Here is a 27,554-nt window from a genome sequence, read left to right as displayed (position 1 = left end):
TGTGCTTAATGAATGATTGCTAAACTGAATTCCTTTACTCAACAAGTCCCATGGGTTTTTGGGCTGCACCTGTAATTTCTTTGGGCTAGCGATACTCCTAGTCAAAAAACTCGCTTGTCTAATGAAAACTGGCACTTATTCTGAAACATTTTTAGAGTTCAACGTATTTATATACAAAACACTGTGGGGTGCAAAGATAAATATAATATGATCCTTGATTCATGGAATTTACAGTACAGCAGAGGAAATGAGGTATTCAAAATTATATGCATTTAATCTGCTATTGGCAAAAAAATCAAATAACCAATTACTGATTATGATTATATATACATTATATATAGATTATGATTACGATTATATATATATGACATAAAGACACAATCTCTTCCTTACCATCAGTGTGAATGACCAATTAACAAGCATTTCTTAAGCACCTATTATGGGCCAGACACAGATAGGAACCGAAGATACAAAAACAAAAAGTAATTCTCTTTCTTAAGAGACTTACATTTTATTGGGGAGACACCATGTATATATGTAGCAAAAAGTCCCACTTGGTTTGCCATTACCTTTGAAAGGCAAGACTCAAAGGTACTTGATTACCTTAGTATTCCAAAAGAGAAAACAGTAAAATAAGCCCCATCCTTCTTACCATTGCAAGGGGGAAAGGCAGATTCAATTTAAATCATTTTGACTTAAAATGACTTTTCTAGGAATACAATCTGACAAATCACAGGGCACTCTGGAATATTCCACATGTTTCCATATATAGATAATTTTACTGTCATAAAAAGCCCAAATCAAGAAGTCAACAAATATTTATTAAGCATTAAATATGGGCACTGAGGTAAGCACTGAGGATACAAAGAAATAAAAAAGCAGTCACTTCCCTCAAGAAATTTACAACCTAATGAGGGAGACAACATGCAACAACAACAAAAAAAAAACTACGTACAAAAAAAGATATAGACAGGATAAATGGAGATAATCAATAGAGGTCAGACACTTGGCATTAACGGAGACTGGGAAAGGCTTCTTGCAAAAGGATTTTAGCTGAGCTTATGTAGGCACAAGCAAAATAATAAAAGTTTTGTTTCAGGGAGGTGGCAATGGAAGCTGAGGCAGGGGTGGTATCAAGAAAGGCTTAATGTAGAATGAATTGAGCCTTGAAGGAAACAAAGCCTTGAAGATGAAGTGAGGAGGGAATGTATTCCAAGTATGGAGAAACAGCCTAAGCAAAGGCACAGATTTAGGACAGAGAGGATCGTGTGTAACAGTAAGAAGGCCAGTGTGTCCGGACTGCAGAGTACAAAACAAAAAGGAAAGTAAACTGTAATAAGGCTAGAGAAGTAGATTGGGGCCAAGTTACAAAGGGCTTTAAATACAGAAGGAAAAAAAAAAGGAATTTGTATTTTATCCTACAGGTAACAGGAAAATAGAGGAATGACATGGTCAGCCCCATGCTTTAGGAAAATCACTGACAGCTGTTTGGAGAATGGATTGGAGTGTGGTAAGACTTGAGGTATCAATCATTCTATGTGGGATACTGCAGACTTTTCTAAGAAAAACTGCTCTGGTAGGGAAAGATTAACTATGGGGTCTTTTAAAATCTTCTGTTAAGCTAAAGAAAGAAGAGAATAAATTCTACCTACAAGTCTGTATAGAAACCAAAATGGCCCAAGCTGAAAATCATTTTCAGAAGTCATATGAAAACAGAGGGAAATCTGAGACAGCTAATGATATGACTGTGTGAGGTAAATAAAATGTGAAGACTTCACAGAGAAGATATGTATAAATATGTATAAATATATACATATATACACTAAGAAATGTTTGAAAATCAAGAAATAGGGAAGTGGAAAAATTCTGAGGCCATGAGAGTCTGATGGCTCAGCCTCTGGGAAAGTTTGCCCTGAAACTTTTTGTTCTTTCTTCTGGTTCTGCTTTAAAGATTTGCTCAGTAAGGATAGGGTCACTGTGACCTTCTTTCCTTTACTGTAAAAGTACTGTAAGAGAATGGAGAGGGTCTCCTCCACCCCTTATCTTATTCTCCTTCTTTAGATTTAAAGACATCACCTCAGTTGTAATCATTAACTAAGGGAATGGGAATTGGAATTTCCGTGCCTCAATTTCCCCATTCTTTGTATAGCTTTCATGCTCAGATTGTAAGCCCACCTCCCAGCCAATAATGAGAAGGGTCAGAGGTGGGCAGGAATTCTCTTTCGTTAGATATAATTATGGGTGCTTTGCCCCTTGTAAAGCACCTTCTTTGCTGGTTCTGCTTGGTGCTAACAGAAGACGCCCAATTCTCGAAAACTGAATAAAATTTATTTCTGTTCCCACCCTGAGATGGCTCCTTATTATAAATTTAATTGGTGAGGGTCTTTCATCCCACACATAAGGAATACTGGTGGTTTTAGTGAGAAGATATGGGTTCCAGTCACAACTCTGTGACTAAATCATTTAACTACTTAATGACTGGATTTTCTAATCTGTAAAATGAAAATAATAGATACGCTGATATTCAGTGTTGACAAGAAGATCATATATGATGATGCAGATGTTAACATTTTACAAGCCCTATATTACTTCTCCTTCTTTACCTTGGGTCAACAACTTGAGATTGCATTGTTATGGTGAACTCCAGGTGAGCAAATGCAGAGCATCTATGACAGATGCTATGCAATTTAGGGTCTTAACTAGTTACCTTGGGGATACTAAGGGATTAAGTGACTTGCCCAAATCACACAGTCAATAAGTAAGGTCTTCATTACATAGTCAGTAATTAAGGTCTACCTTACTCCAAGGCCAGATCTTTATACATTGCTGCATATTCTCAAATAAGTTATACTGAATATAACTTTACCTTTTGATGAATCAGGGACATTACTGAAAACATTAATTACTGTACTGCCTTTTAACGGTCAAGACAACTACAGTACATAAGGCTAGTTTTTTCACTACTAAATTAACACCCCCAAATTACTATGCTTTTATAATTTTTTTCTCTTTCTACTGTCACAGTTATTTTTAAACTGCTGCCTTGTTTTATGCCATAAAACAAAGAACTTAAGGGTAGATCCATACCACTCCTTTGAAGCCGAATGCAATGATTTAATGATGGTTATTCTGCTCACTGTTCAGAGAGGTTCCATATTTACTTCTGGGTTTGCAGCTAAGTACGGCTAACGTGACCACAGAAGATATAGCAATCTGGTTCTCTGGATAAATGTTCTAGTGTCACTATATAAACGTTTGCTAAAATGAGGGCTACAGACTAAGTGCTAAGCGAATTAGTCATATGGGCACAACCTAAAATTTTAAAAATTTGGATTACTGAATCATTATGAAGATCCTAAAATACCAAATTCTGAACAACGTTGTTATCATATCACATAAAGCACATCCCTCCAGCTTAATAACACATGTTTAATAAATGATTATTGAATCGAACATATTGCATTCTATAAACCACAAAAGAATATAAACACATAAGATGATCACTATAAATGAGAATAACCTTTCAGCTGTCCATGTCTTATGATCTTCAAGGAAACTTAAGTTTCAAAACAGAACAACCAACTGATTAAGACCAATGAGTTAGGAACTTCATGCCCTATTATATTTGGGGTTTTTGGGGGGGTGTAACAATGTTGCTAGCAGCTGCTGTGGTTGTGCAAGGCTGACAACAAGAGCACGCAGGAGAGCTGCTAGCACAGGTTCTTTGATCTGCTCTTCTAAGGAAAGCAATTTTAAGGGGTTGACAATCTCACTTTAATTAAACACACATACATCATTCATTTAGTTCAGGGGAAAAAGCCAGCACCCTGAACTTCAGAGCAAATTCAAACAGAAATTACAAGCATACATCATATAAACAGAGCAAATAAACACAGGCCACTAACTATCTAAGTATAACAATGCATACAGTTACCAGAGAGAGAGAAAAGCATCAACATCTGGGTTTTCAATGCCAGGGACCTCTTGACAGCTACCCAGAGTCTCATCTGGTCAAATCACAAGATATTCTTCCAGTGAGCTCATATACCTTGTTCAGGGCCCTTGGGTATCAGAGCCTACTTAGCAAAAAGATGTGAAGCCTGGGGCCTGTAGCTTTCTTGTTTCTTAAGCAGGTCATCAAAGACTCCTGATTCAATGAAAGACTCCCAGTTGAAACAAAGGCACTTGATTACTCAATGCTGAGAAGCACTCAAACAAAAAACAGCAAAAAGTCCCACTTGGCTTGCCATTACATTTGAAAGGCAAGGCATTCCAAAAGAGAAAACAGGAAAATAAGCCCCATCCTTCTTACCATTGCAAGGGGGAAAGGCAGATTCAATTTAAATCATTTTGACTTAAAATGACTTTTCTAGGAATACAATCTGACAAATCACAGGGCACTCTGGAATATTCCACATGTTTCCATATATAGATAATTTTACTGTCATAAAAAACCCAAATCAAGAAGTCAACAAATATTTATTAAGCATTAAATATGGGCACTGAGGTAAGCACTGAGGATACAAAGAAATAAAAAAGCAATCACTTCCTCAAGAAATTTACAACCTAATGAGGGAGACAACATGCAACAACAACAACAACAACAACAAAAAAACTATGTACAAAAAAAGATATAGACAGGATAAATGGAGATAATCAAAAGAGGTCAGACATTTGGCATTAACGGAGACTGGGAAAGGCTTCTTGCAAAAGGATTTCAGCTGGGCCTCAAAAAAGGAAATTGAAGCCAGAAGGCAGAAATAAAAGGGAAGAAAATTCCAAGCATGGGGGACAGCCAGTGAAAATGCAGAGTTAGGAGATGGGAGAGTCCTGTGAGAGGAACACAAGTAGGAAGGGATTATTGCCCTTTAGACAGTAAGAAATTAAATCACAAAGTTGCAACATGTCCACCCACAAGTTATAGTGTCAAGATGAAAACCTAGGACTTCTGACTTGAGTACCATGTATTTTTTTTCATTTATGACTTGCTGCCTCCCACATTATTCTGAGAAAAATAAATTAACCATATCTATATACATATATATACACACACATAGACACACACACATACATATGTGTATATATATATATATATATATATATATATATATATATGTATCAAATGGCAAATTCTTCTGTTAGGAATAAAACTGACCCATCTAAACACCTGAAGAAACAAGTGAAATAATGATACCTTTGTTCAAAATCTTTAATAACGTATCAGGATGTTTGAATGATTAAAAATAACAAAATTATTCAACTAGTCTTATTTTACAAAAAATTCTTTATTTTTTTTTTTTTGCTGAGAGAAAGCTATATTGGAAGAATACTGTAAATTTTTCTTTTGTAAGCACTGGTCTCTTTTTTAAATGAGACAAGAACAAAATTTTAGTTCTATAAATTATTTAAGTTTCAGAAAAAAAAAATTTAAAGCTAATAGCTCTCTCTCGCAATGTGCATTAGAGAAATGTTTAATCTTGGAATTTTTTCCAGTAACATGACCAAGAAAGGACTCCATATTCTACTTATAAACTAGCTGAATTCGAGTTTACCTATCAATATAAGCCTGGAGACAAAGAATATGAATATACAAGAGTTATATTCCCAAAGAGCGCTCAGGGTGATACTAACGTAGATTATATTACAGGATATAATAATAGCCTTCAGTGTAGAAACTGATTGTGCCAAGGAAATGATCCCCATGAGTCAAGATAAAAAGTGTGACTTCTACTTTAGGTTGTTGCTTCCTTTATGAACTGACATTTCTAGAAGTTAAAGCATAACAGAAAGTAGCACCAAAATCAGACCAAATAAAACAATTACACAAAGAGTAAAAGAGGACAGGCTGAGAGCAACAAATGCACAAACGGAAATGGGTTAGAGGACTTAAATTTGGTTCCTCAGAAGTTCTACATTTCAAAGGGAACAGAGAGAATAAAGAAGGAAAATATAACAGCATAACTCACTGTCCTGGATGGTGAGAACATTTTATTATAAAAGTCATTGCAGATCTTTTCGATTTTTCTTCAGTTAATTGTTCCATTTGTAAATGCCCTAAAGATGACTTAATTTGGCGGGTCTTTTCTAGCTCTCAATGTATAATCTTATGATCATTCATGAGATGATCATTAGAAAATATGAAAAAAGATGCTAAAATTATAATGATCAAAAAACTCTTTGCTCAAGTTTGGTTTAAGGATTTTCTTTTGCCTTAATAGCATGAGTATTTAGTATTGTTCAATATGTAAGGTTTACAGGATGACATGAAAATATAAATTTCAAGAAATTGTACAAATACACAAACGACTTAAATAAAATAGTAGAATAGGTTTTGGGAATCAGAAGACAAATCAGTGACACTTACTGTGTATGTGATAGCTGCCAGCATTCCAATCAAGGTCAGAGTACTGATGGAGAATGACAAGGCAGCTAACCCATCTGTAAGTAGGAAAAAAAAAGACTGGTGAAAATTCACATAAGGCACAAATATTTACTTACAATTCTTCAATTATATTTTTACATAATATATAAAGGATAAAATAAATGATATATAATCTATTTGGCACTCTATTACTAACTTACTAAGACAATGCAAATATAAATATTTGATGAGAAAACCTAATACTTACAAATTCTTTTGTAGAAGTCATTTTTAATCTACCTTTTACAGACTGGAAATCCCTGGTAGAAAGGAATTTGTCTTCACCTTTATATCATGCCCCCACAACCCCACAACCCCACCTTGAGCTAACTCCAAAATACCTTCCATATAGCTGGTACTAAATAAAATACTGAAATTTAAACAAATTACAATCTTGCCTGATGTTTATGGAATTGAAATGGAAGGTGAGAAGATAAGACATTGAAGGAAAGTGCTCCCCTACTTTCAACATCCTACACCAAAGTTCCTCTTAATGACAAAAATATAAACAGAGGTGCTAAATCAAAATGTAAAACAGATAATCTTGGTATCAATTCTCCTATTTCCTCCATAAACATGTCTGTAGTTTGAGTACTGTTATTCTGCAAATTATTTCAAACATATATCAAAAGTAAGATTTAGTACTCTGGAAAGAACAGTAGACGTAGAATCCGAAGATCTGAGTTAAAATCCTAACTCTACCTCTTACTTTAGTTAAGTCATTAACTTCCCTGGACCTTAGTTTCTCCATCTATAAAATAAGAGCACTGGACTAGATGACCTCTAAGGTCCCTTCCAGCTCCAAATCTATTATCCTATGATAATATGAGGAGGCTGGGGATTAGTCTTGTTTTTGGAAGTGTATTTTGAACTGTTTTAAAGTGTTTTTAAACTGTACTGTTTTATAGGTACTCCAACTGTAAAAGGACAAAATTATTTTCTGAGGAGTATACCTCATTTTTTTAAAAAAAGTAATTAATAGAGAAAGATTACCTGATACAGAGCTTTATTTCAGAAATAATTTCAACAACATATTCTTTCCAAGATTCAAGGGATATTTATTTTTTTAAGCCCTGCACAAAAATGTAACTGATGTAACAAACTAAAATGTTTGCAAATAATTATAGTTGAAGGATTTGAAGAATTATGCATTTAAACCTTTTGTTTTAAAGCACAGGTATCACAGCATACTGGAGAGAGAGGCAACCTCAAAGTCAAAAAGACTTGACTTCAATTTCAACACCCCAAAACACTAAGACTAAAGAGTAGGTACCCAGTATGCTTTGGTGAAGACAGTTCCACAGATGTTCCCTATTTGAATGAAACCACAGGTCCAGGCAAAATGAAAACACACAAACTTTCATGGAACAGAGACTGGACCTGTGATTTCATTGCTATAGGTACTCTCAGCTAAGGAAACTCCCTCTATCAGCCCAAAATCAGTAACTTCTCTGCAACTTAGAGTCTTAACAAGTTGCCTATGGTGCTAAGTGATGAAATGACTTACCTAAGGGTCACAAAGTCAGCATTCAGCATGCATCAGGTGTAGAACTTGAACCCAAATCTTTAAAGCCACTTTTCTATCGCTTTGTCATGCAGTTTCTTGACCCAAAGGTGGGACTGTAACAATTCATTTCAATCCCCAATCCTCTAAATAGTCTCAAATTATTCTGAGATACCACTTACATTTTTATTCAAAAGGGAATCAGATTAAACATCTGGAAACCCATGTCTTATGAGAAATTACTGAAGGAAAATGGCAATGTTTACAAAGAGTACAAATCTTGAAGAGGCACAGGATTTATATTCAAACATCAAGAGTTTTCACACAGTAAAGAACAAACTTATTCAAAGTTCTTCCATGAGAAAAAAAAAAAGTTGAATTCATGAGTAAAAGTTACAGGTAGAACATTTCTGTTCAACAAAAGAAGTGATATTTGAACAATTACAACTCTTCAAAGATAAAATTCACTGCCTCATGAGGATGTGAGATTGCTGTCCATGAGAACACTGAAGTAAAGGCTACATTATCTTTCAAGTATGTTGAGAAATATAACCTTGCGTCTGATGAATTCATTTTCATCTTAAAAATTTTATGATTCTCCTGGTAATTTTACAACAGACATTTACTAATAACTATCAATTTTAAGTAAAACAAAACATGGCATTAATGTTACAGAAGATCATAGCTACAGGGCAGTACTCAATAGCTACCAGAATTTATTAGACTTTAGTAGGGACCTATCTTATTTCAACATTATACAACTCCCCAAATTTACCACAGTTCTCTGCATACATCAGGCACTTAAATGTCTGATGAATAAATCAATCAATTCTAGTACTTAATTTACTGAAATGCATTTTAATGCAGTACTAAGGATTCAGTACTATAACAGGGCTTATATTATAAAAACCAACCCCTTCCCAATTCTATTACTACCCTAATACATGAAAAAATCTCAAGGCTTCACAAGTATGACAGTAGAAAATTACTTTAAAGCAGTGATGTCAAACTCAAAAAGAAAAAGGGGCTACTAAACTGGAGGGCAGCTAGGTGGTGTAGTGGATGAGTATCAGGCCTGGACTTGGGAAGACTCATCTCTTCCTGAGCTCAAATCTGGCCTCAGATGCTTATTAGCTATGTGACCCTGAGCAAGTCACTTAACCCTGTTTGCCTCAGTTTCTTGTCTGCAAAATAAGTTGGAGAAAGAAATGGATATTGCGTCTCCTCAAAAGCTTTTCCCGAATCTGTTTATATAATTATATGATTTTTATTATTGATATGGTTTCTAATTTTTCCAATATTGAACCAGTCTAGATTGCTGGCATACATCCAGCATGGTCATATTGTATAATCTTTGTGATATGCTGCTGCAGACTCCTTGATAAAATTTTATTTAAAATTTATTCATCAATCAGTATTTATTAGGAATATTATTTCACAGCTTTCTGTTTTGATTCTCCATGGTTTACATATCAAAAATTAATTGTTCTTATAATTAATTTTTCTTTAAATGTTCAGTAAAATTTAAGTGTAAAGCTACATGATCCTGGGGTATTTTCCTTTGAGAATTTAATTATGATGAGAAGATTAAGTTTGTTCCTATATCATTTTCTTACTGATCATATGCAATTAATCTGTCCTATAACTGCTTTTGTCATATAAATGCTTGAGTCCTGGTTCTTTATCTTTGAATTTAGTTCAGAATTCAGCTGACCTATAATGGATTAATTTTAGAATTCAGTTTTCCTGCTAATCACTGATCTGTTCTTGCCTCAGGGAATTTTGATACCATTGGGCAATGTATGTGAAAGCAATGGAGGAGGGCTGGCTATCTCTACTTCACCAAGTTTTCCTTCAAACATGCCTCATTTGCTGTCTAAAAGTCTAGGCCACCTAGACTCAAACAATGAGTAATTCTTAGACTCATGAAAGAAGAAGGGGGGGTCACTGTTGCTAGTTCCCATTACCAAACTTCCAGCCAATCATGTTGTTCCCTGCACTTCAGCTCTGTAACCAGTCATGTTGCCCTTAATCCCATGATGTCATCTAACTTGTTCTATTCTGTTTTCTGTATTCCCTAAAACCTTTAAAAGGGGAACTATCCTTTTGTTCAGGGTCTTTGGCATAAACAGAGGAAGCCATAGACCCATTTATTGATAATACATACAAGAGCCAAAAATACAAGGTGTATACTAAAGACTAATTACAAGGGACTCAATAAGGACAGAATATTTACTTTTTATATGAGGAAATGTGAAACATTAGACACATGCCTAAGATTGTTATTAGTAATTGGGTAGTTTCTCTGGATGTAGATAGCATTCTCCATCTTGAGTCCTTTGGAGTTGTCTTTGAACCTTGTGTTGCTAAGAAGAGCAAAGTCTATCAGGGTTAGTCCTCACAGAATCTACGTATCTGTGGTTGTGTATAATGTCCTCCTGGTTCTGCTCTGCTCACTCAGCATTATATTGTGTAGGTTTTTCCAGGTTTAAGTTCCTATCATCCCCATTTCTTATAGCACAATAGTATTCCATTACCTTCATATACCACAACTTGTTCAGTCATTCCCCAATTGATGGCATCCCCTTGATTTCCAATTCTTAGCTACTACAAAAAGAGCCACTATAAATATTTTTGGACATATGGGTCCTTTTACAACTTGTGTGACCTCTTTGGGATACAACCTAGAAGTGGTATTGCTGTGTCAAAGGGTATGAACATTTTTACAGCCCTTTGGGCGTAGTTCCAAATTGCTCTCCAGAATGGCTGAATCAGTTCACAACTCCAACAGCAATACAACAATGTTCCAATCTTCCCACATCCTCTACAGCATTTATCATTTTCCTCTTTTGTCATTTTAGTGAATCTGAAAGGAGATATGTGGTACCTAAGAGTTGTTTCAATTTGCATTTCTCTAATCAGTAGGGATTTCGAGCATTTTTTCACATGCCTACAGATATCTTTAATTTATTCCTCTGAAAACTATCTGTTCATATCCTTTGACCATTTCTCAACTGGGGAATGACTTATATTCCTATAAATTTGGCTCAGTTCTCTATATATTTTAGAGAGGAGGCCTTTATCAGAGACACTGGTTGTAAAGATTTTCTCCCAAGTTTCTGCTTCCCTCCTAATCTTTGTGGCATTGGCTTTTTTTTTAATACAAAAACATTTCAATTTAACATAATCAGAATTATCCATTCTGCATTTTGTAATGCTCTCTATCTCTAGTTGGGTCATGAATTCTTTTTTTTTCCATAAATCTGATAGGTAAACTATTCCTTGCTCTCCCAAATTGCTTAGAGTATCAGCCTTTATTCCTAAATAATGAACCCATTTTGACTTTATTTTGGTATATGGTTGTAAGATATTGGTCTATGCCCAGTTTCTGCCCTGCCATTTCCCAATTTTCCCAGCAGTTTTTGTGAAATAGTGAATTCTTAGCCCGGAAGCTGGATTCTTTGGGTTTATTGAAGACTAGATTGCTATAGTCATTGACTTCTCCATCTTGTGTACCTATCCTATTCCAGCAATCTACGACTCTGTTTCTTAGCCAGTACCAAGTAGTTTTGATGACTGCTGCTTTATAGTACAGTTTAATATCTTGTATGGCTGGGCCACCTTCGCCAGCATTTCTTTTCATTAATACCCTAGATATTCTAGACCTCTTGTTCTTCCGGATTAATTTTGTTATTATTTTATCCAGCTCATAGTTTGATTGGTATGGCACTGAATATAGATTAATTTAGGTAAAATTGTTATTTTTATATTAGCTCAGCCATAACCATGAGCAACTGATGTTTTTCCATTTATTTAGATCTGACTTTATTCGTGTGAAAACTGTTTCATAATTACATACATATAGTCCCTGGGTCCGTCTTTGCAGAGAGACTCCCAAATATTTTATAGTGTCTATGGTAACTTTGAATGGAATTTCTCTATCTCTTCCTGTTGGGCTTTCTTAGTAATATATAGGAATGCCGAGGATTTATGTGGGTTTATTTTATATCCTGCAACTTTGCTAAAGTTGTTTATTATTTCAAGTAATTTTTTACTTGATCCTCTAGGATTCTCTAAGTAAATCATATCACCTGCAAAAAGTGATAATTTAGTTTCTTCTTTGCCTATTCTAATTCCTTCAATTTCTTTTTCTCCTCTTATTGCTACAGCTAACATTTCTAGGACCAAATTGAATAGCAGGAGTGATAATGGACATCCTTGCTTCACCCCTAATCTTATTGGGAATGCATCTAGCTTATCCCCATTACAAATAATGCTTGTTGATGGTTTTAGGTAGATGTTTTTATAATTTTAAGGAAGGCTCCATTTATTCCTATGCTTTGTAGTGTTTTTAATAGGAATGGGTGTTGTATTCTGTCAAAGGCTTTTTCTGCATCTATTGAGATGATCATATGGTTTCTGCCACTTTTGTTGTTGATATGTTCAATTACGCCAATAGTTTTCCTAATATTGAACCAGTCTTGCATTCCCAGAATAAACCTGGTCATAGAGTATTATTCTCGTTATGAGCTGCTGCAATCTTTTTTGCTAATATTTTATTTAAAATATTTGGATCAATACTCCTTAGGGAAATTGGTCTATAATTTTCTTTCTCTGTTTTGATTGTACCTGGTTTGGGTATTAGTACCATATTTGTGTCATAGAAGGAATTTGGTACGCTTCTTCATCTATTTTTCCAAATAGTCTATAAAGTATAGGAATTAATTGTTCTTTAAACGTTTGAAAAAATTCACATGTAAAACCATCTGGCCCTGGAGACTTTTTCCTATGGAATTCATTGATGGCTTGCTCAGTTTCTTTTTCTGAGATGGGGTTATTTAGAAATTTGACTTCCTCTTCTGTTAGCCTGGGCAGTTTATGTTTTTGTAGATATTCATCCATATCCCTAAGGTTGTCAAATTTATGGGCACACAATTGGGCAAAATAATTCCTAATTATTGTTTTGATTTCCTCTTCATTAGAGGTGAATTCACCTTTTTAATTTTTGACACTGGTAATTTGATTTTCTTCCTTCTTTTTTTTAAATAGATTGACCAAAGATTTATCAATTTCATTGATTTTTCATAAAACCAGCTCTCTGTTTTATTTATTAATTCAATAGTTTTCTTGGTTTCAATTTTATTAATCTCTCCTTTGATTTTCAGTATCTCTAATTTGGTATTTAATTGGGAATTTTCAATTTGTTCCTTTTCTAGCTTTTTCAGTTGCATGCCCAATTAACTAATCTCCTTTTTCTCTATTTTATTCACATAGGGATTTAGAGATATAAAACTTCCCCTAAGAACTGCTTTTGCTGCATCCCATAAGTTTTGGCATGTTGTCTCATCATTGTCATTCTCTTGAATGAAGTTATTGTTTCTTTGATTTCTTCTTTGGCCCACTCATTTTTAGAAATAGATTATTTAGTTTCCAGTTAATTTTTAGCTCATTTTTCCATGGTTATTTATTACAAATAATTTTTATTGCATCATGATCTGAAAAGTATGCTTTGACTACTTCTGCCTTTCTGCACTGGACAGTGAGGTTTTTATGCCCTAGTACGTGGTCAATTTTTGAGTATGTGCCATGTACTGCTGAGAAAAAAGTACAGTCCTTTTTATCCTCATTCAGTTTTCTCCAGAAGTCTGTCATATCTGCCTTTTCTAAAATTCTGTTCACCTCTTTAACTTCTTTCTTATTTATTCTGAGGTTAGATTTATCAAGTTCAGAGAGGGGGAGGTTGAGGTCTCCCATTATTATGGTTTTGCTATCTATTTCTTCCTGTAACTCCCTTAACCTTTTCTCTAAGAATCAGCATGCCATACCACTTGGTGCATATATGCTAAACAATGTTATTGCTTCATTGTTTATCGTGCCTTTTAGCAGGATGTAGTGTCCTTCCTTATCTCTTTTAATTAAATCTATCCTTACTTTTGCTTTGTCTGAGATTAGGATTGCTATACCTGCTTTTTTTCTTTAGCTGAAGCACAATATTTTTATTCCAGCCTTTTACCTTTATCCTGTGTGTATCCCCGTTTCAAATGTGTTTCTTGTAAACAGCATATTGTAGGATTATGGTTTTTAATCCATTCTACTATCTGCTTCCGTTTTATGGAAGAGTTCATTCCATTCACATTCACAGTTATGATTTCTATCTGTGTCTTTTTCTCCATCCTATTTCCCCCTGTTTATGCCTTTATTTCTCCCTTTCCCCTTCCACTCCTCAACAAAGTTTTGTTTTGATCGCCGCCTTCTTCAGTTTACCCTCCCTCTTGATTCCCCTTCCTTACCTTACCGTTTTCCACTTGCTACTTCTTCCCTCCCTTATGACCAACCCCCTCCCTTTTTTAACCCCTTTTCCCTCCTACTGCCTGTAGGACAAGTTAGATTTCTATACTTATCAGGGTATATTATTCCCTTCTTGAACCAGATCCAATGACAGTAAAGCTCAAATACTGCTCTTCTCCCTCCCTTCTTTCACTCTACTATAATGTGAATTTGTGCCTCTTCATTTGATGTAATTTACCCTTTTCTACTACCTCTTCACCTCTTCTTCCATAACCCTCCCTTTACGTCTCTTAATTATGTTTTTTATCCTTACATCAGTTATTTTATAGACATTCACATTCTATGTGTACCCCTTTCAATTGTCATAATAGCTGTATTATTCTCAAGATTGAAATATATATGTATGTGCGTATATGCGTGTGTGTGTGTGTGTGTAACATACATAAGATGATATAATCCTATATAAAGATGTAACTAATTAGCCCTTATTGATTAATAAGGTTTGTGGGGTTTTTTTCCAAAGTTTACCTTTTTATGTCTCTCTTCAGTTTTGTATTTGGAGATCAAATTTTCCATTGAGTTCTGGCGTTTTCATCAGGAAGGTTTGGAATTCCCTTATTTCATTGAATATCCATCTCCGTGCCTGAAAAATTATACTTAATTTTGCTGGGTCTTGATTCTTGGTTGTAGTCCCAGCTCCTTTGCCCTTCACAAAATCATATTCCAACTTCTCCTGTCATTTAATACAGAAGGTGAGAGATCCTGCGTGATCCTGACTATAGTTCCATGATATTTGAATCGTTTCTTTTTGGCTGTTTGCAGTATTTTCTCCTTGACTCTGTAATTCTGAAATTTGGCTATAATATGTCTTGGTGTTTCCAATTTGGGCTCTCTTTCAGGGGGTGATCGGTGGATTCTTTCAATGACTATTTTACCCTCTGGTTCTAGGACCTCTGGCCAGTTGTCTTTGATAATTTCTTCGAAGACACTGTCAAGGCTCTTCTTTTCATCGTGGATATTGAGTAGACCAATAATTCTAAAATTGTCTCTCCTGGATCTAACTTCCAGGTCAGTTGTTTTTCCAATCAGATACTTCACATTTCTTTCTATTTTTTCATTCTTTACATTTTGTTTGACTACTTCTTGATGCCTCATGGAGTCATTAGCTTCCACTTGCTTAATTCTAATGTTTAATGAGTTTCTGTCTTCATTTTGCTTTTGGGTCTCTTTTTCCAATTGGTTGATTTTACCTCTCAGGGTGAAATTTTCTCTCTTTAGATCCTGAATCTCCATAGCCATTTTACCAATTTCATTTTTTAAAGGACTTGATTTCGTCAGTGGTTTTTTTTTTCCCATTTTTTCTTTTACCTCCCTAATTTGGTTTTTAAAATCCTCCTTTAGCTCGTCCAGTAATGCTTTTTGGGCTTGAGACCAGTTCCCATTCCCTTTTGAGGTATCAGATGTGGCTATAGTGTCATTGCTATCCTCTTCCAAATTGGTATTTTGATCATGCCTGTCTCCATAAAAAGAATCAATGGTCCTCGGGGGAGGAGCCAAGATGGCAGCTAGAAAGCAGGGACTTGCATGAGCTCCCCCCCACATCCCTCCAAAAACCCATAAAAATGGCTCTGAACAAACTCTAGAATTGCAGAACCCACGAAATAGCAGAGGGAAGCAGGGCTCCAGTCCAGGAAAGCCTGGATGGTCACTGGGTAAGGTCTATCCCAGGGAACTGGGAGCAGAGAAGAGCCCAGCATGAGCCGTGCCGGGACCAACCAGACAGGGAGATGGGTGGAACAGGCCCTAGCGCCCTGAATCAGTGAGTGAGCTGTGGCAGTTACCAGACTTTTCAACCCACAAACACCAATCACAACAGAGAAGGTTAGTGGGTAGAACAGCTACAACAGAGTGAAAGGAGCTCGCAGCTCGGCCACCGCCCCAGGGGACTGTGGAGTTGGTGCAGCTCTGAGGCTGCTTCCAGAACCACAGCTGCAGTTGCTTCTACTCCCAGGCGTACCTGGTGGAAGAAATTAAGTGACAGATGTGAGCAGGAGTGCAGAGCCAGCTTAGATCTGAGTCTGGTCCACTTTGGAGGTTCTTGGGGGACAAGCAACGCTGGTGTGGCAGAGCTTGCTGTGCAGAAATAGCTCTGAAAACAAAGGCACAGACCCTCAAGCTTGGGACAAAGTACTCTCTACAAGCAGTCATACCCCGATGAAAAACTCAAGGGTCAAGTAAGTTGCTGGGAACAAGGCCAGGCAGTGAAAACAGACCCAGATTCAGACTCAGACTTTGGAATCTTTCTTTGGTGACAAAGAAGACCAAAACATACAGCTAGAAGAGGTCAACAAAGTCAAAGAGGCTACATCAAAAGCCTCCAAGAAAAACATGAACTGGTCTCAGGCCATGGAAGAGCTCAAAAAGGATTTGGAAAAGCAAGTTAGAGAAGTAGAGGAAAAATTGGGAAGAGAAATGAGAGTGATGCAAGAAAACCATGAAAAACAAATCAATGACTGGCTAAAGGAGACACAAAAAATACTGAAGAAAATAACACCTTAAAAAATAGACTAACTCAAATGGCAAAAGAACTCCAAAAAGCCAATGAGGAGAAGAATGCCTTGAAAGGCAGAATTAGCCAAATGGAAAAGGAGGTCCAAAAGACCACTGAAGAAAATACTACCTTAAAAATTAGACTGGAGCAAGTGGAAGCTAGTGACTTTATTAGAGATCAAGATATTATAAAACAGAACCAAAGGAATGAAAAAAATGGAAGACAATGTGAAATATCTCACTGGAAAAATCACTGACCTAGAAAATTATTGGACTACCTGAAAGCCATGATCAAAAAAAGAGCCTAGATATCATCTTTCAAGAAATTATCAAGGAGGACTGCCCTGATATTCTAGAGCCAGAGGGTAAAATAGAAATGGAAAGAATCCACAGATCGCCTCCTCAAAAAGATCTCAAAAAGAAAACTCCTAGGAATATTGTCACCAAATTCTAGAGCTCCCAGATCAAGGAGAAAATACTACAAAGCAGCCAGAAAGAAACAATTTGAGCATTGTGGAAACACAATCAGAATAACACAAGATCTAGCAGCTGCTACATTAAGGGGGAGGTCAATGGAGGTAGGATTAAAACCAAGAATCGCCTACCCAGCAAAACTGAGTGTCATGCTCCAAGGCAAAATATGGACTTTCAATAAAATAAAGGACTTTCAAGCTTTCTCAGTGAAAAGACCAGAGCTGAATAGAAAATTTGACTTTCAAACACAAGAATCAAGAGAAGCATGAAAAGGTAAACAAGAAAGAGAAATCACAAGGGACTTACTAAAGGTTAACTGTTTTGTTTACATTCCTACATGGAAAGATGATGTGTATGATTCATGAGACCTCAGTGTTAGGGTAGATGAAGGGAATATATATATATAGACAGAGGGCACAGGGTGAGTTGAATATGAAGGGATGATATCTAAAAAAAATAAAATGAAATTAAGGGATGAGAGAGGAATATATTGGGAGAGGTAGAAAGGGAGAGATAGAATGGGGTAAATTATCTCACATAAAAGTGGCAAGAAAAAGCAGTTCTGTAGAAAGGGAAGAGGGGGTAGGTGAGAGGGAATGAGTCAATCTTGCTCTCACTGGATTTGACCTGAGGAGAGAATAACATACACACTCAATTGGGTATCTTATCCCACAGGAAAGAAGGAGGAAGAAGATAAAAAGGGGGGACAATAGAAGGGAGGGCAGATAGGGGGAGGAGATAATCAAAAAGAAACACTTTTGGAAAGGGACAGGGTCAAGGGAGAAAACTGAATAAAGGGGGATAGGATAGGAAGGAGCAAAATATAGTTAGTCTTTCACAACATCAGTATTGTGGAAGGGTTTTACATAGTAATACACATGTGGCCTATGTTGAATTGCTTGCCTTCTTAGGGAGGGTGGGTGGGGAGGGAAGAGGGGAGAGAATTTGGAACTCAAAGTTTTAAAAGAAGATGTTCAAAAAAAAAGTTTTTGCATGCAACTAAGTAATAAGATATACAGGCAATGAAAGGCATAGAAATTTATCTTGCCATACAAGAAAGTAAGGGAAAAGGGGATGGGGGGGAGTGGGGTGACAGAAGGGAGGGCTGACTGTGGAACGGGGCAACCAGAATACATGCCATCCTGGAGTGTGGAGAAGAGTAGAAATGGGGAGAAAATTTGTAATACAAACTCTTGTGAAAATCAATGCTGAAAACTAAAAAGATTAAATAAATTAAATAAACTAAAAAAAGAATCAATGGTCCTCAGTTTTTTTGTGTTCTTCTTCATGTTGGTTAGGCTTTTCCTGGCTTTACAATGAATTTCTGCTTTTGGGGCTCAGGGCTCTCTGTTCCAGGTTTCTTATTCTGGGGATTGTGAGTCTAGTTAACTGGCTTTGTGTATCATAGCCTTCAGTTTCCTGAGGTGTGGGAGAGGGGTCTGGCTGCCTGAAGTCTCCTCTTCCCCTGGGGCTGCTCTCCAGCACTGTTGCTCTTCAGAATGGTCTCAGCTGTTTTTTGTTTGTGCTGGTGTCTGGCACTTCCCCTGGAGGGTACAAGGGTAGGTCTGGGCTCCTGGTGCTGACCCCTGATGGCTCTGCGACTCTGGGACTCATGAACTCCAACTGCTCAGCCACTGAAGCCCCACTTATGTCTCCTCTATTCCAGTGTTTTTTCCCGAGGAATTCTTGGGGGGCGGGGTGGGGGGGAGGGATCCGAGCCGTTTACTTGGACATTATGTCTACCGGAAGTTCAAGAAGACACGTTTCATACCTTTTGGCTGCAAGCCCCAAGATTTGATGTCTCACAGGCCAGTGGCATTACGCTGTTGCCTCTCATCACTTCCACGGACTGCTGTCCTGTGTTGGGAGGCCTGGGGATCTCCAACAGTTTCAGGCGCCCAGCTTTCTCTCAGCCTGTCTCACACACTGGCCTCCCCAGCTGCTTTTGCTTTGGTGCTGTCTGGAGCAGCTCAGCATGCCTGAGCACTCTCTCAGCCTACAGATTCGTCCTGTTAGTCTTCTGAGCTCTCCTGGCTTGGAAATTTGCCTCACTTAGACTGCTCCCAGTTTCTAGCTCTCTCAAATCTGCTCAGATTCACTTTTTTATAGGAATCTGACAGAACTTGTGAGAAAGCTCCTGTAAGATGCTGTTTTCACGCAGCCATCTTGGCTCCACCCCCTATATAGGCTTTCTTGAAATGGAAATTTATTGCTATAAATTTTGAATCCTTATGTTCTGCTGTGCACATGACAACTTTTTTTCTTTTCCTATTGTGTATTTAAGTTTACATGTTTCTTTTTCTTTTCTTAGTGTGTAAAGTTTTAGTGTTTAAGTCTAAAATAAATTTTTGAAAAGTTAATATAACAAAATATGAATGGGCGTGTGCAAATATACACATTCTAGTAAGCAAAGTGAATTTCTTTACATTCACAAAGGAAGGCTAGCACCTATAGACGCAAAAATTCTAAATAAATACATCCTTATACAGATTACGTTATGGGAAGCACCACAATACACAAAGGGAAGAAAAAAAGCCTTTGTTAAATGCCTACTATGTGCCAGGCACTGTGTTAAGGGATTTACAAGTATTATCTCAAGGTTATGAAATAACTGTTTATTTAGTTGGCCCTGCTGCAGCATTTACACTAAAAGTCAAGTCAATTAACATTTACTAAGCGCCCACTATGTGCCAGGTACAATATTTAAGCTTTGGGGATACAAAGAAAAACAAAATACAGTCCCTACTCTCAAGAAGCTCACAGTTAAATGGGGGAGATGATATGCAAACAACTGCGTACAAATATTATATTAGACAGAATAAACTGGAATTAGCTCAAAGGGTAGGGTGCTAGCCTTAAGGAGAATCAGGAAAGGCTTCTTGTAGAAGGTACTATTTTAGAGGGGCCTTCAAGAAACCCAGGGAGCCAGAAGATGGAGAACATGAAGGAGAGAATTCCAGGTGCAGGGGACAGCCACTAAAAATGTATGGAGTAGAGAAATGGAGAGTAAAGATAACTAACTAGTTTAAGATTAAAAGCTAAGAGTTAGGCCAATTCAGAAAAGTATGCAATAGACTGTAACTCACTAATTTTTCCAATACTCTAAACAGTATCTAAATATCTTAACAGAGAAAACAAATCCAAAGAAACTACTAATTTACTCTGCACCAAACACAATCAGGTGCCTATATTCAGGACAGTTTGTATTAGTAAGCCTGGCAGCCACTATCTCTATTTTTACTGATAGTAGAAAGATATTAACAGACAACAATTTACCAAATGAGAAAATTAGGAAGTCGTACACCTAAACCCCTAAACATTAATCATTTTTTTTAAAATCAGGGAACAATAGAAGTGCTGATTAATAGAGAAAGAATGTATCTATTAAAAAGAGGTTGTCACATATACAGCTATTAAGTTTATATTGTTTATAAGATTATTAAAAAGGATCTTTCATGTGTTAAAACATCCATACACATTTTTGTGCAATAGCCACTTTTAATATTTAATATACTTCGAAGTCAGTTTCAGTATTTAAACTATCTTCTATGACAAAGAGCACACCCATCCCTAATTTAAATTGTTCGACAAATATTTATCAATTACTACATGCTGAGTACCATGTTAGACACTGAAAGAAGATAAAAAGTTTGAGCAAGACAGTCCCTGCCCCCACAGAGTTCAGGAGAATAGTAAATAATAATAAGCAAGACCACAAATTTAGAGTTAAAAGGATCACAGAATCAGTTCAAGTCTCCCATTTTTTAGGTCAGCAAAGTGAGGCCCAGAGATGTTAAGTGACTTGCATAAGGTAACAGAGATAACACATAAAAGTGGGATTTCAATTAAGGTCCTCTGCATGCCACTGCTCTTTCTGATAAAGCAAACACAATATTTAATAAGTATATCAGAGTAATAAGATAAATGTGGTTATCATAAACCACAAAATAGGCTGCATCCCATTCTAATAATTTGTAAAAAACATGTACAATGTCTATAATATATATGTATAAACACACACACATATTTGTGTATGTATATAGTTATGGCTGTTATAGTTATAGATCTATTGCTCTTGCTAATGCTATTCCTTAAGAGAATACTTACGACTGCTTCCAAGTTCTTCAAACAGAAATTTCACTTTTTCCCACTCTGTAGAATTTTTGTTAGGAACATTCAAAGGAACAAAAGCACTATAAGAAATAAAAAAAAACACCTTAATGTATTTAAATGTATAAGGCTTAATTACATAATTATTAATAAAGATATCACTAATGGTTGTTTCCATCAGAAATGGATCTAAAAGCCCCACCCAAAAAAAAATCAATTTGTAGTATAAAGGCAAAAGAAGAAAAATTTTCTCTAATAAACTTCAGTATGTAAAAAATTAGCATACTGTCAAAACTTTTCTGCTTCAATTTATTTAACATTTATGTCAATTTGTACTCCTTTAACATTTCACGCTTTTATGTAATCTATTTCTCATCTATTAAAATACTTTTTAACACTAGAATTATATGAATTGCCAAAGTATGAAGGAATAAATGGTATAAATGGCAGCTATTTATAGGATAGCCCCTCAATTCATACTGAAGCATTTTTGGCTATACTGAAAGTGCATAGGAAAAAGAAAGTCATAGTGCTCCAGTTAAGATTAGGGGAAAAAAAAGTGATAGTTGAGCTCAGTGCCAACAAATCTTACTGTCCTTTGCAGTAACTCATTCTCCACAGCAACTGCTTTAACCAATTTCCTCAACACCAACCTTCCTTCTAAAGCTCCCCTCCACCACCACCACCACCACCACATACACAAGAAACTTGGCCTCTGCCATCCAGAAAGTATTTTACGATGACTCTTATGTTATGCTTATGAATAAGAAACACAAAAGGACTGAATGATAATACAGTTGGGTGGATCTGCCACTACTTGAATAAAAAAGATCCAGAAAATAGTCATCAATAAGTGTAAAGTTTTTCTTTTAATACACTATACATCAAATTTAATTTTTAAAATTATTTTTACTTAACTTGAAGGCAGGTCTCTTGTAGATATCTAGTAGAATGTCCTTGGTCCTGAGCTATTGCACATTTTTAATCAATGATTTAAAAGCATACATGCCCTTTTGTAAAATTTACAGATGGTATAAAACTTGATGGAATAGCTAAAACTATGGATGACCGAGTCCAAATCCAAAAAGATCTCAGCAGGCTAGAATGATGTGCCACATAAATGAAATTTAATAAGATTAAATGTTAAGGGCACTGATTTCTGATTTACGAACCTATGTGTGAAAAGACGAATCTTTTCTCTTTTATCTACGACTACAATATGTTTCAGAGTAATCCTGTGGTGAAGAGTGTGTAGGCTTCATGTTGGCCAAACCAAAATATGTGGATTATCACTAAAGAAGATCCCTCAAATGAAAGCATTTCCCACATATAATGGAGGTTAGGAAAATGTTGGCAAATTAATGGAAAATTAAAGGAGTTATGCTTTTGATTTTTTTTTTCCCAAATCAGGATCCCCAGGCTCTCAGGGTTTGTTTGTTTTGGGGTTGGTTTTTTGGGGTGGGGGGGGGTTCTGCATTTTATTTTTATGTCACAATTATTTCAGGTTATCCCATTCCTTCCTCCCCCATGTGAGTCTTTCATGACTCTCCTCCATCCCCCTGCACCCCCACAAAGTTAGGCAAAACAAATGAACAGAAAGCACCTATGACAGCATATGCAACATTCCATATATAGACCCCATGGCAAATTCCTACTTCTTCAACAAAAGGAGGAAAGTGTATTTCCTCATTTCTTCTCTGGAATTAAGATTAGTCATCATTCAGCATTCAATTTTATGAGCTTTTATTTACATAACAGTAGATACTATGTATATTGAGTATTTCACTCTCAACAAGTCAATCAACAAGAAGTACAATGAGATCTTCTGTTCTCTGCATCTTTCAGTTAAATGTGAAATGATAAAGATATGATCCATTGTTACATTTCACTTGTGAAAGCCTGCTTCTTCTTCCCTAATAGTCTCCTCAAGGATACCCTTAATTCAGAAATTTCTTAATTATTTATGCTCCCTATTACTTCTTTTTTTACATATTAAAGTTTGCCACTTTTCCCACACCTCTAATATGTTCCCATCCTTCAAGTATTCTGTACATCCAATATATCAAAACCCTGACAATCACACTGGTCTTCAGCATAAATCTGTTTTGTATACACTAAATCAAATCTGGCTCCCTTTTCTATCTTTCGTGTCATTTTTAATTCCTCTATATGCACATTTGGGACTGTAATGTCAGGGTTCAAGTGTGGTAGTCTGATAACAGCTGATGAAGAAAACAGTTGTTAATGTGGTTTTTGCAAATCTCTTCCTTTTTTTTTCTTCCATCTGTAGTCCTCCTTTTATTTTCATGCCTGAATACCTTTGGTATGACCCTGCTTAGATCACCAATGCTTAGCCTGAATGTTCAGGTACCATCAGAGGTTTGTGAACTTGAATGAAAAAAAATGTACATTTTTATTTCAGTATAATTGTTTTCCTTTGTAAATCTATTGTTTTTATTTTATGCATTATAAAACATTATTCTGAGAAGTGGTCCATAGACTTAAGGCTGACAAAAGTGTCTATGACACAAAAGATGATTAAGAATCCCGGGCTTAGATATCTTGCCGAGCTTTCTCTAAACTGACTTTATTCTCTCTCTGCTTTATGAGATAACTGATCGCGATCATCTATCACTATGAAGCAAGATTTCATCAACAAGTTTATATTCTGACCTGGCATAAACCTTTGGCATACACCTCTCTCCATTTAGCAAAGTCAGATGCTTGCTGATGAAGGTACTGGGCTATTTTGGTCTCCTCATGGAAATTACTTTACTTTGTGTAAACTACATATTTTGAGCCTATCTTATTCCTTCTTCCAGAAGCATGTTTTCCCATATTTCTATTCATGCTCCTCTCTGCCCACTGTTGCACTAACATCACCAAGTATGAATGTGCATAATGATTTGATTTGGAGGTCTTATCAAGTTCTCTGTAGATTTCTCTATGTGAGCCTCAATATCTGCTGTCAGCACATAAGTTGCAATTATTCTTATGGTGGTCTTTTTGCAAATATTTGTCAGTGGTATTGCAATACTTGACCAAACATCCTCTAAAGTAATAATTCGTACAACAAACTTCACCAACACCTTTCTTTGGCTCTCCAAGAAGTCATTCTTCTATTTAGTTGCAACTTCCTTCTTCTGGTTTCAAGTATAGCAAAAATGTAAAGATTTATACAATTCAGTTTCCCTCTTGATTTTAATCCATTTTGATTTTTAGTATCTTCAATCTGAACGTGGTAATGTTGCTCCCTCTTGATGCTAACCTATTTTGATTTTTTAGTATCCTCAGTTGGAATGTGATAACATTTTCTGACAATGACCCAAAATTCTGTATTATATCACACACACACACACACACACAAACATGTATGTGTGTGTGTGTATACATACATATATATATATATATATATATGTAGAGAGAGAGAGAGAGACATATATAGATATATTTTTTGAGTCACATGATAATCTCCTATATATAAAAATCATTCCACCTTTCAGGTTGCAATAAAATCTCATTTTCCTAGCACTGATCACCAAAAATCTCCAATATGTATTTGAATTATTAACTAAAGCAAGAATGAACACTTACTAGCACTTTAAAGATTCCTAAATAGTTTACTTTCCTCATAACCTTGGAGGTGAGAGGTGCACAACACATTTAGTAAACCTTAAAGCACCGTACACATATGAGCAGTCATATTTACTTTATAAAGAAAAGAGACTCAAAGAGGTTAAATGTGGTAACAAACATAGTATTAGAAATAAGAATCAAACTTAGATCTCAAGTTTAGTACTCTCCTCAACGTTCTCCCCAACAACTAGATTCTCTTAATGTCCATTTGATTTAGATGGAAAAAAAGGAAATGAGCAAGAAGAAAATGTCTTAGGAATCCATCTATTTTCACAGATTAAAAAAAATCACCAAGCACAGGAATCATCTCTTTATCAGCAAGCCCTTCATACAGGCAAACATTACAGATTAACATATCTTTGTGAAGACAAAAAGATATTCATATTAGGGGTACAAATAAATGAGTAACAAACTTAAAACACACATGCACTTTAAGTCTGACATCACTGTATTACATAGAACATAGTAACACAGACTAAATGAATTGGGCTACTTCACTCAAGGGAGGGAGTATAGACAAGCTACAATACCGGAAAAGTCCAATAAATTAATGGACTAAATGAATTTTATCAATTCCTATGTCTGTGTTTATCAGGCCTACTGATAGCTGGATTAACTTTGAAAAATATTAACATAAAATATTAATATTAAAGCATGCTTAGATCCGCTCATCCTAGTCTAGTACATTTGCAAAAGGCTCCAGTTCCCATCATGGATCAATATAAACTCTCACAAAGTAAAATTCCATAGAATCACTATGAATTACCCTGAAAATTTCCAAGTAGAGTTTGTTACCTGGGACAAATGCTCTGAAACTCTAGCTACTGGTTTCAGAAATTATATTAAAATGACCAAGAAATAGGACCAAAAAGTAGATAACTTAAATAACTGAAATTAAAAAAAAATACCTGAGCAACCCACAAACTCAAAAGGAAAAAAAAAAATCCCAGTGTATGTGGACTTACATGTAATTTCTACCAAACAGTCAAAGACAAGTTAATTTCAATATTACATAAACTATTGGAGAAAACAGGAAACCAAGGGATACTACTAAACTCTTTCAAAGATGCAATTATTGTAATGATACCCACACCAGGGAAAGATAAATCAGAGAAAGAAAACTGTAAATCAATAATCCTAATGAACATTGACACAAAATTATTCATAAAATACCAGCAAATAAACCCTAAAAACATTATACACTAATACCGAGATGTAATTACACCAGTAATTCAAGGTTGTTCCAATATCAGGAAACAGAACAAAAATCACATGATTATACCAACAGATGTCAAAAAGCCTTAGAAAAATCATAAGCAAACAAAGACTAGAGAAGATTACAGAAGATAAAATAATTTTATAAGTTAAATGTTTTTACACAAACAAATGCAGGGAAATAATTAACTGGGGGAAAAATTTTGCAGAAAGTTTCTCTGATAAAGGTCTCATTGCCAAAACACATAAGAAAAGCATTCAAATTTTGAGAATAAGAGCCATTCCCCTATCAACAATGGTCAAAGAACGTAAGTAGTTTTTAAAAGAAAAAAATCCAAGTTATCAATAGCCTTGTTTAAAAAAAAATGCTCCAAATCACTATAGAAATGAAAATTAAAGCAACTCTGTGGTTCCATTAACACCCACAGATTGACAAAGTTGACAAAAAAGGGGATATAATGAATGTTGTAGTTGTGGAAAAGAGGTACATTAACGCAATATGAATAGTTCGGCCATTCTGGAAAGCAATTTGGTATTATGATTTAAAAACAGTTACTAAACTATGCACGCCTTCTGACCCAGTAATACCATTACTTAAGCAGTTCTTTTTGTAGTGACAAGGAACTGGAGATGTGTATCAACTGAAGAATGACTAAACAACTTCTGATATATAAATGTAACGGAATACTATTGTTTTATAAAAATGATGAAACTGACAGTTTCAGAGAAAACTGAGAAGCCTTGTATGAACTGATTTAGAGCAATGTGAAAACAATTATTAAAAATAACAATACACTGTAAAAAAAAGTCTGAAAGACTTAAGAATTCTGATCATTGCAACCAATAATCAACCATAATTCCAAGGAACTGCTGATTGAAGGGTGCAACACACCTTCTGACAGAGAGGCAGATTCAAAGTGAGGAAAAAGACAGCTATTTTTGAACACAGCAAGTGTTTATTTTTCTTAACTACATATATCTGTCACAAGGGTTTTGTTTTTTCTTTTCTTTTTTTCAATGAGGGCAGGTATGAGGGAGAAAAAAATAAGCTTGTTAATTGATAAATCAAAATTTTTTTTGAAGAAATTGCTATCAAAATAACTACAGAATGTAAAAAAAATGAAGTCTATCTACTAAGGTCCACAGGAACTACATGAATACAATAAATACTCACTATAGAAATAAAGATAGATCTAAATAACTGGAGATATTAGATGCCATAAGTAGGCTGTCATTATTTTTTAATGTCAATATTGCCTAAATTACTTCACTATTTCAGTGACATATCAAAGTACCAAAGGATTATTTTAAAGGGCTAGAAAAATAATAAATTCTTTTTGAACCACAAAAGGTAAA

General features: G+C 35.6%; 1 protein-coding gene across 1 annotated transcript in view; it reads right to left on the bottom strand.

The window, feature by feature from the left end:
- The window catches only part of LMBRD1 (LMBR1 domain containing 1), a 203,214-nt gene that overhangs the window by 121,442 nt on the left and 54,218 nt on the right, over positions 1-27,554 (bottom strand). Inside the window, exons 6-7 of the mRNA XM_036767004.1 lie at positions 21,345-21,430; positions 6,365-6,438 (exon numbers count right to left, since the gene is read on the bottom strand). Of these exons, the coding sequence (XP_036622899.1) occupies positions 6,365-6,438; positions 21,345-21,430 (160 nt within the window). The remainder of the gene's footprint in view (positions 1-6,364; positions 6,439-21,344; positions 21,431-27,554) is intronic.

The sequence above is a fragment of the Trichosurus vulpecula genome, chromosome 7, assembly GCF_011100635.1.
Source record: "Trichosurus vulpecula isolate mTriVul1 chromosome 7, mTriVul1.pri, whole genome shotgun sequence".
NCBI classification, from domain to species: Eukaryota; Metazoa; Chordata; class Mammalia; order Diprotodontia; family Phalangeridae; genus Trichosurus; species Trichosurus vulpecula.
This window is presented reverse-complemented; position numbering and strand designations above follow the sequence as displayed.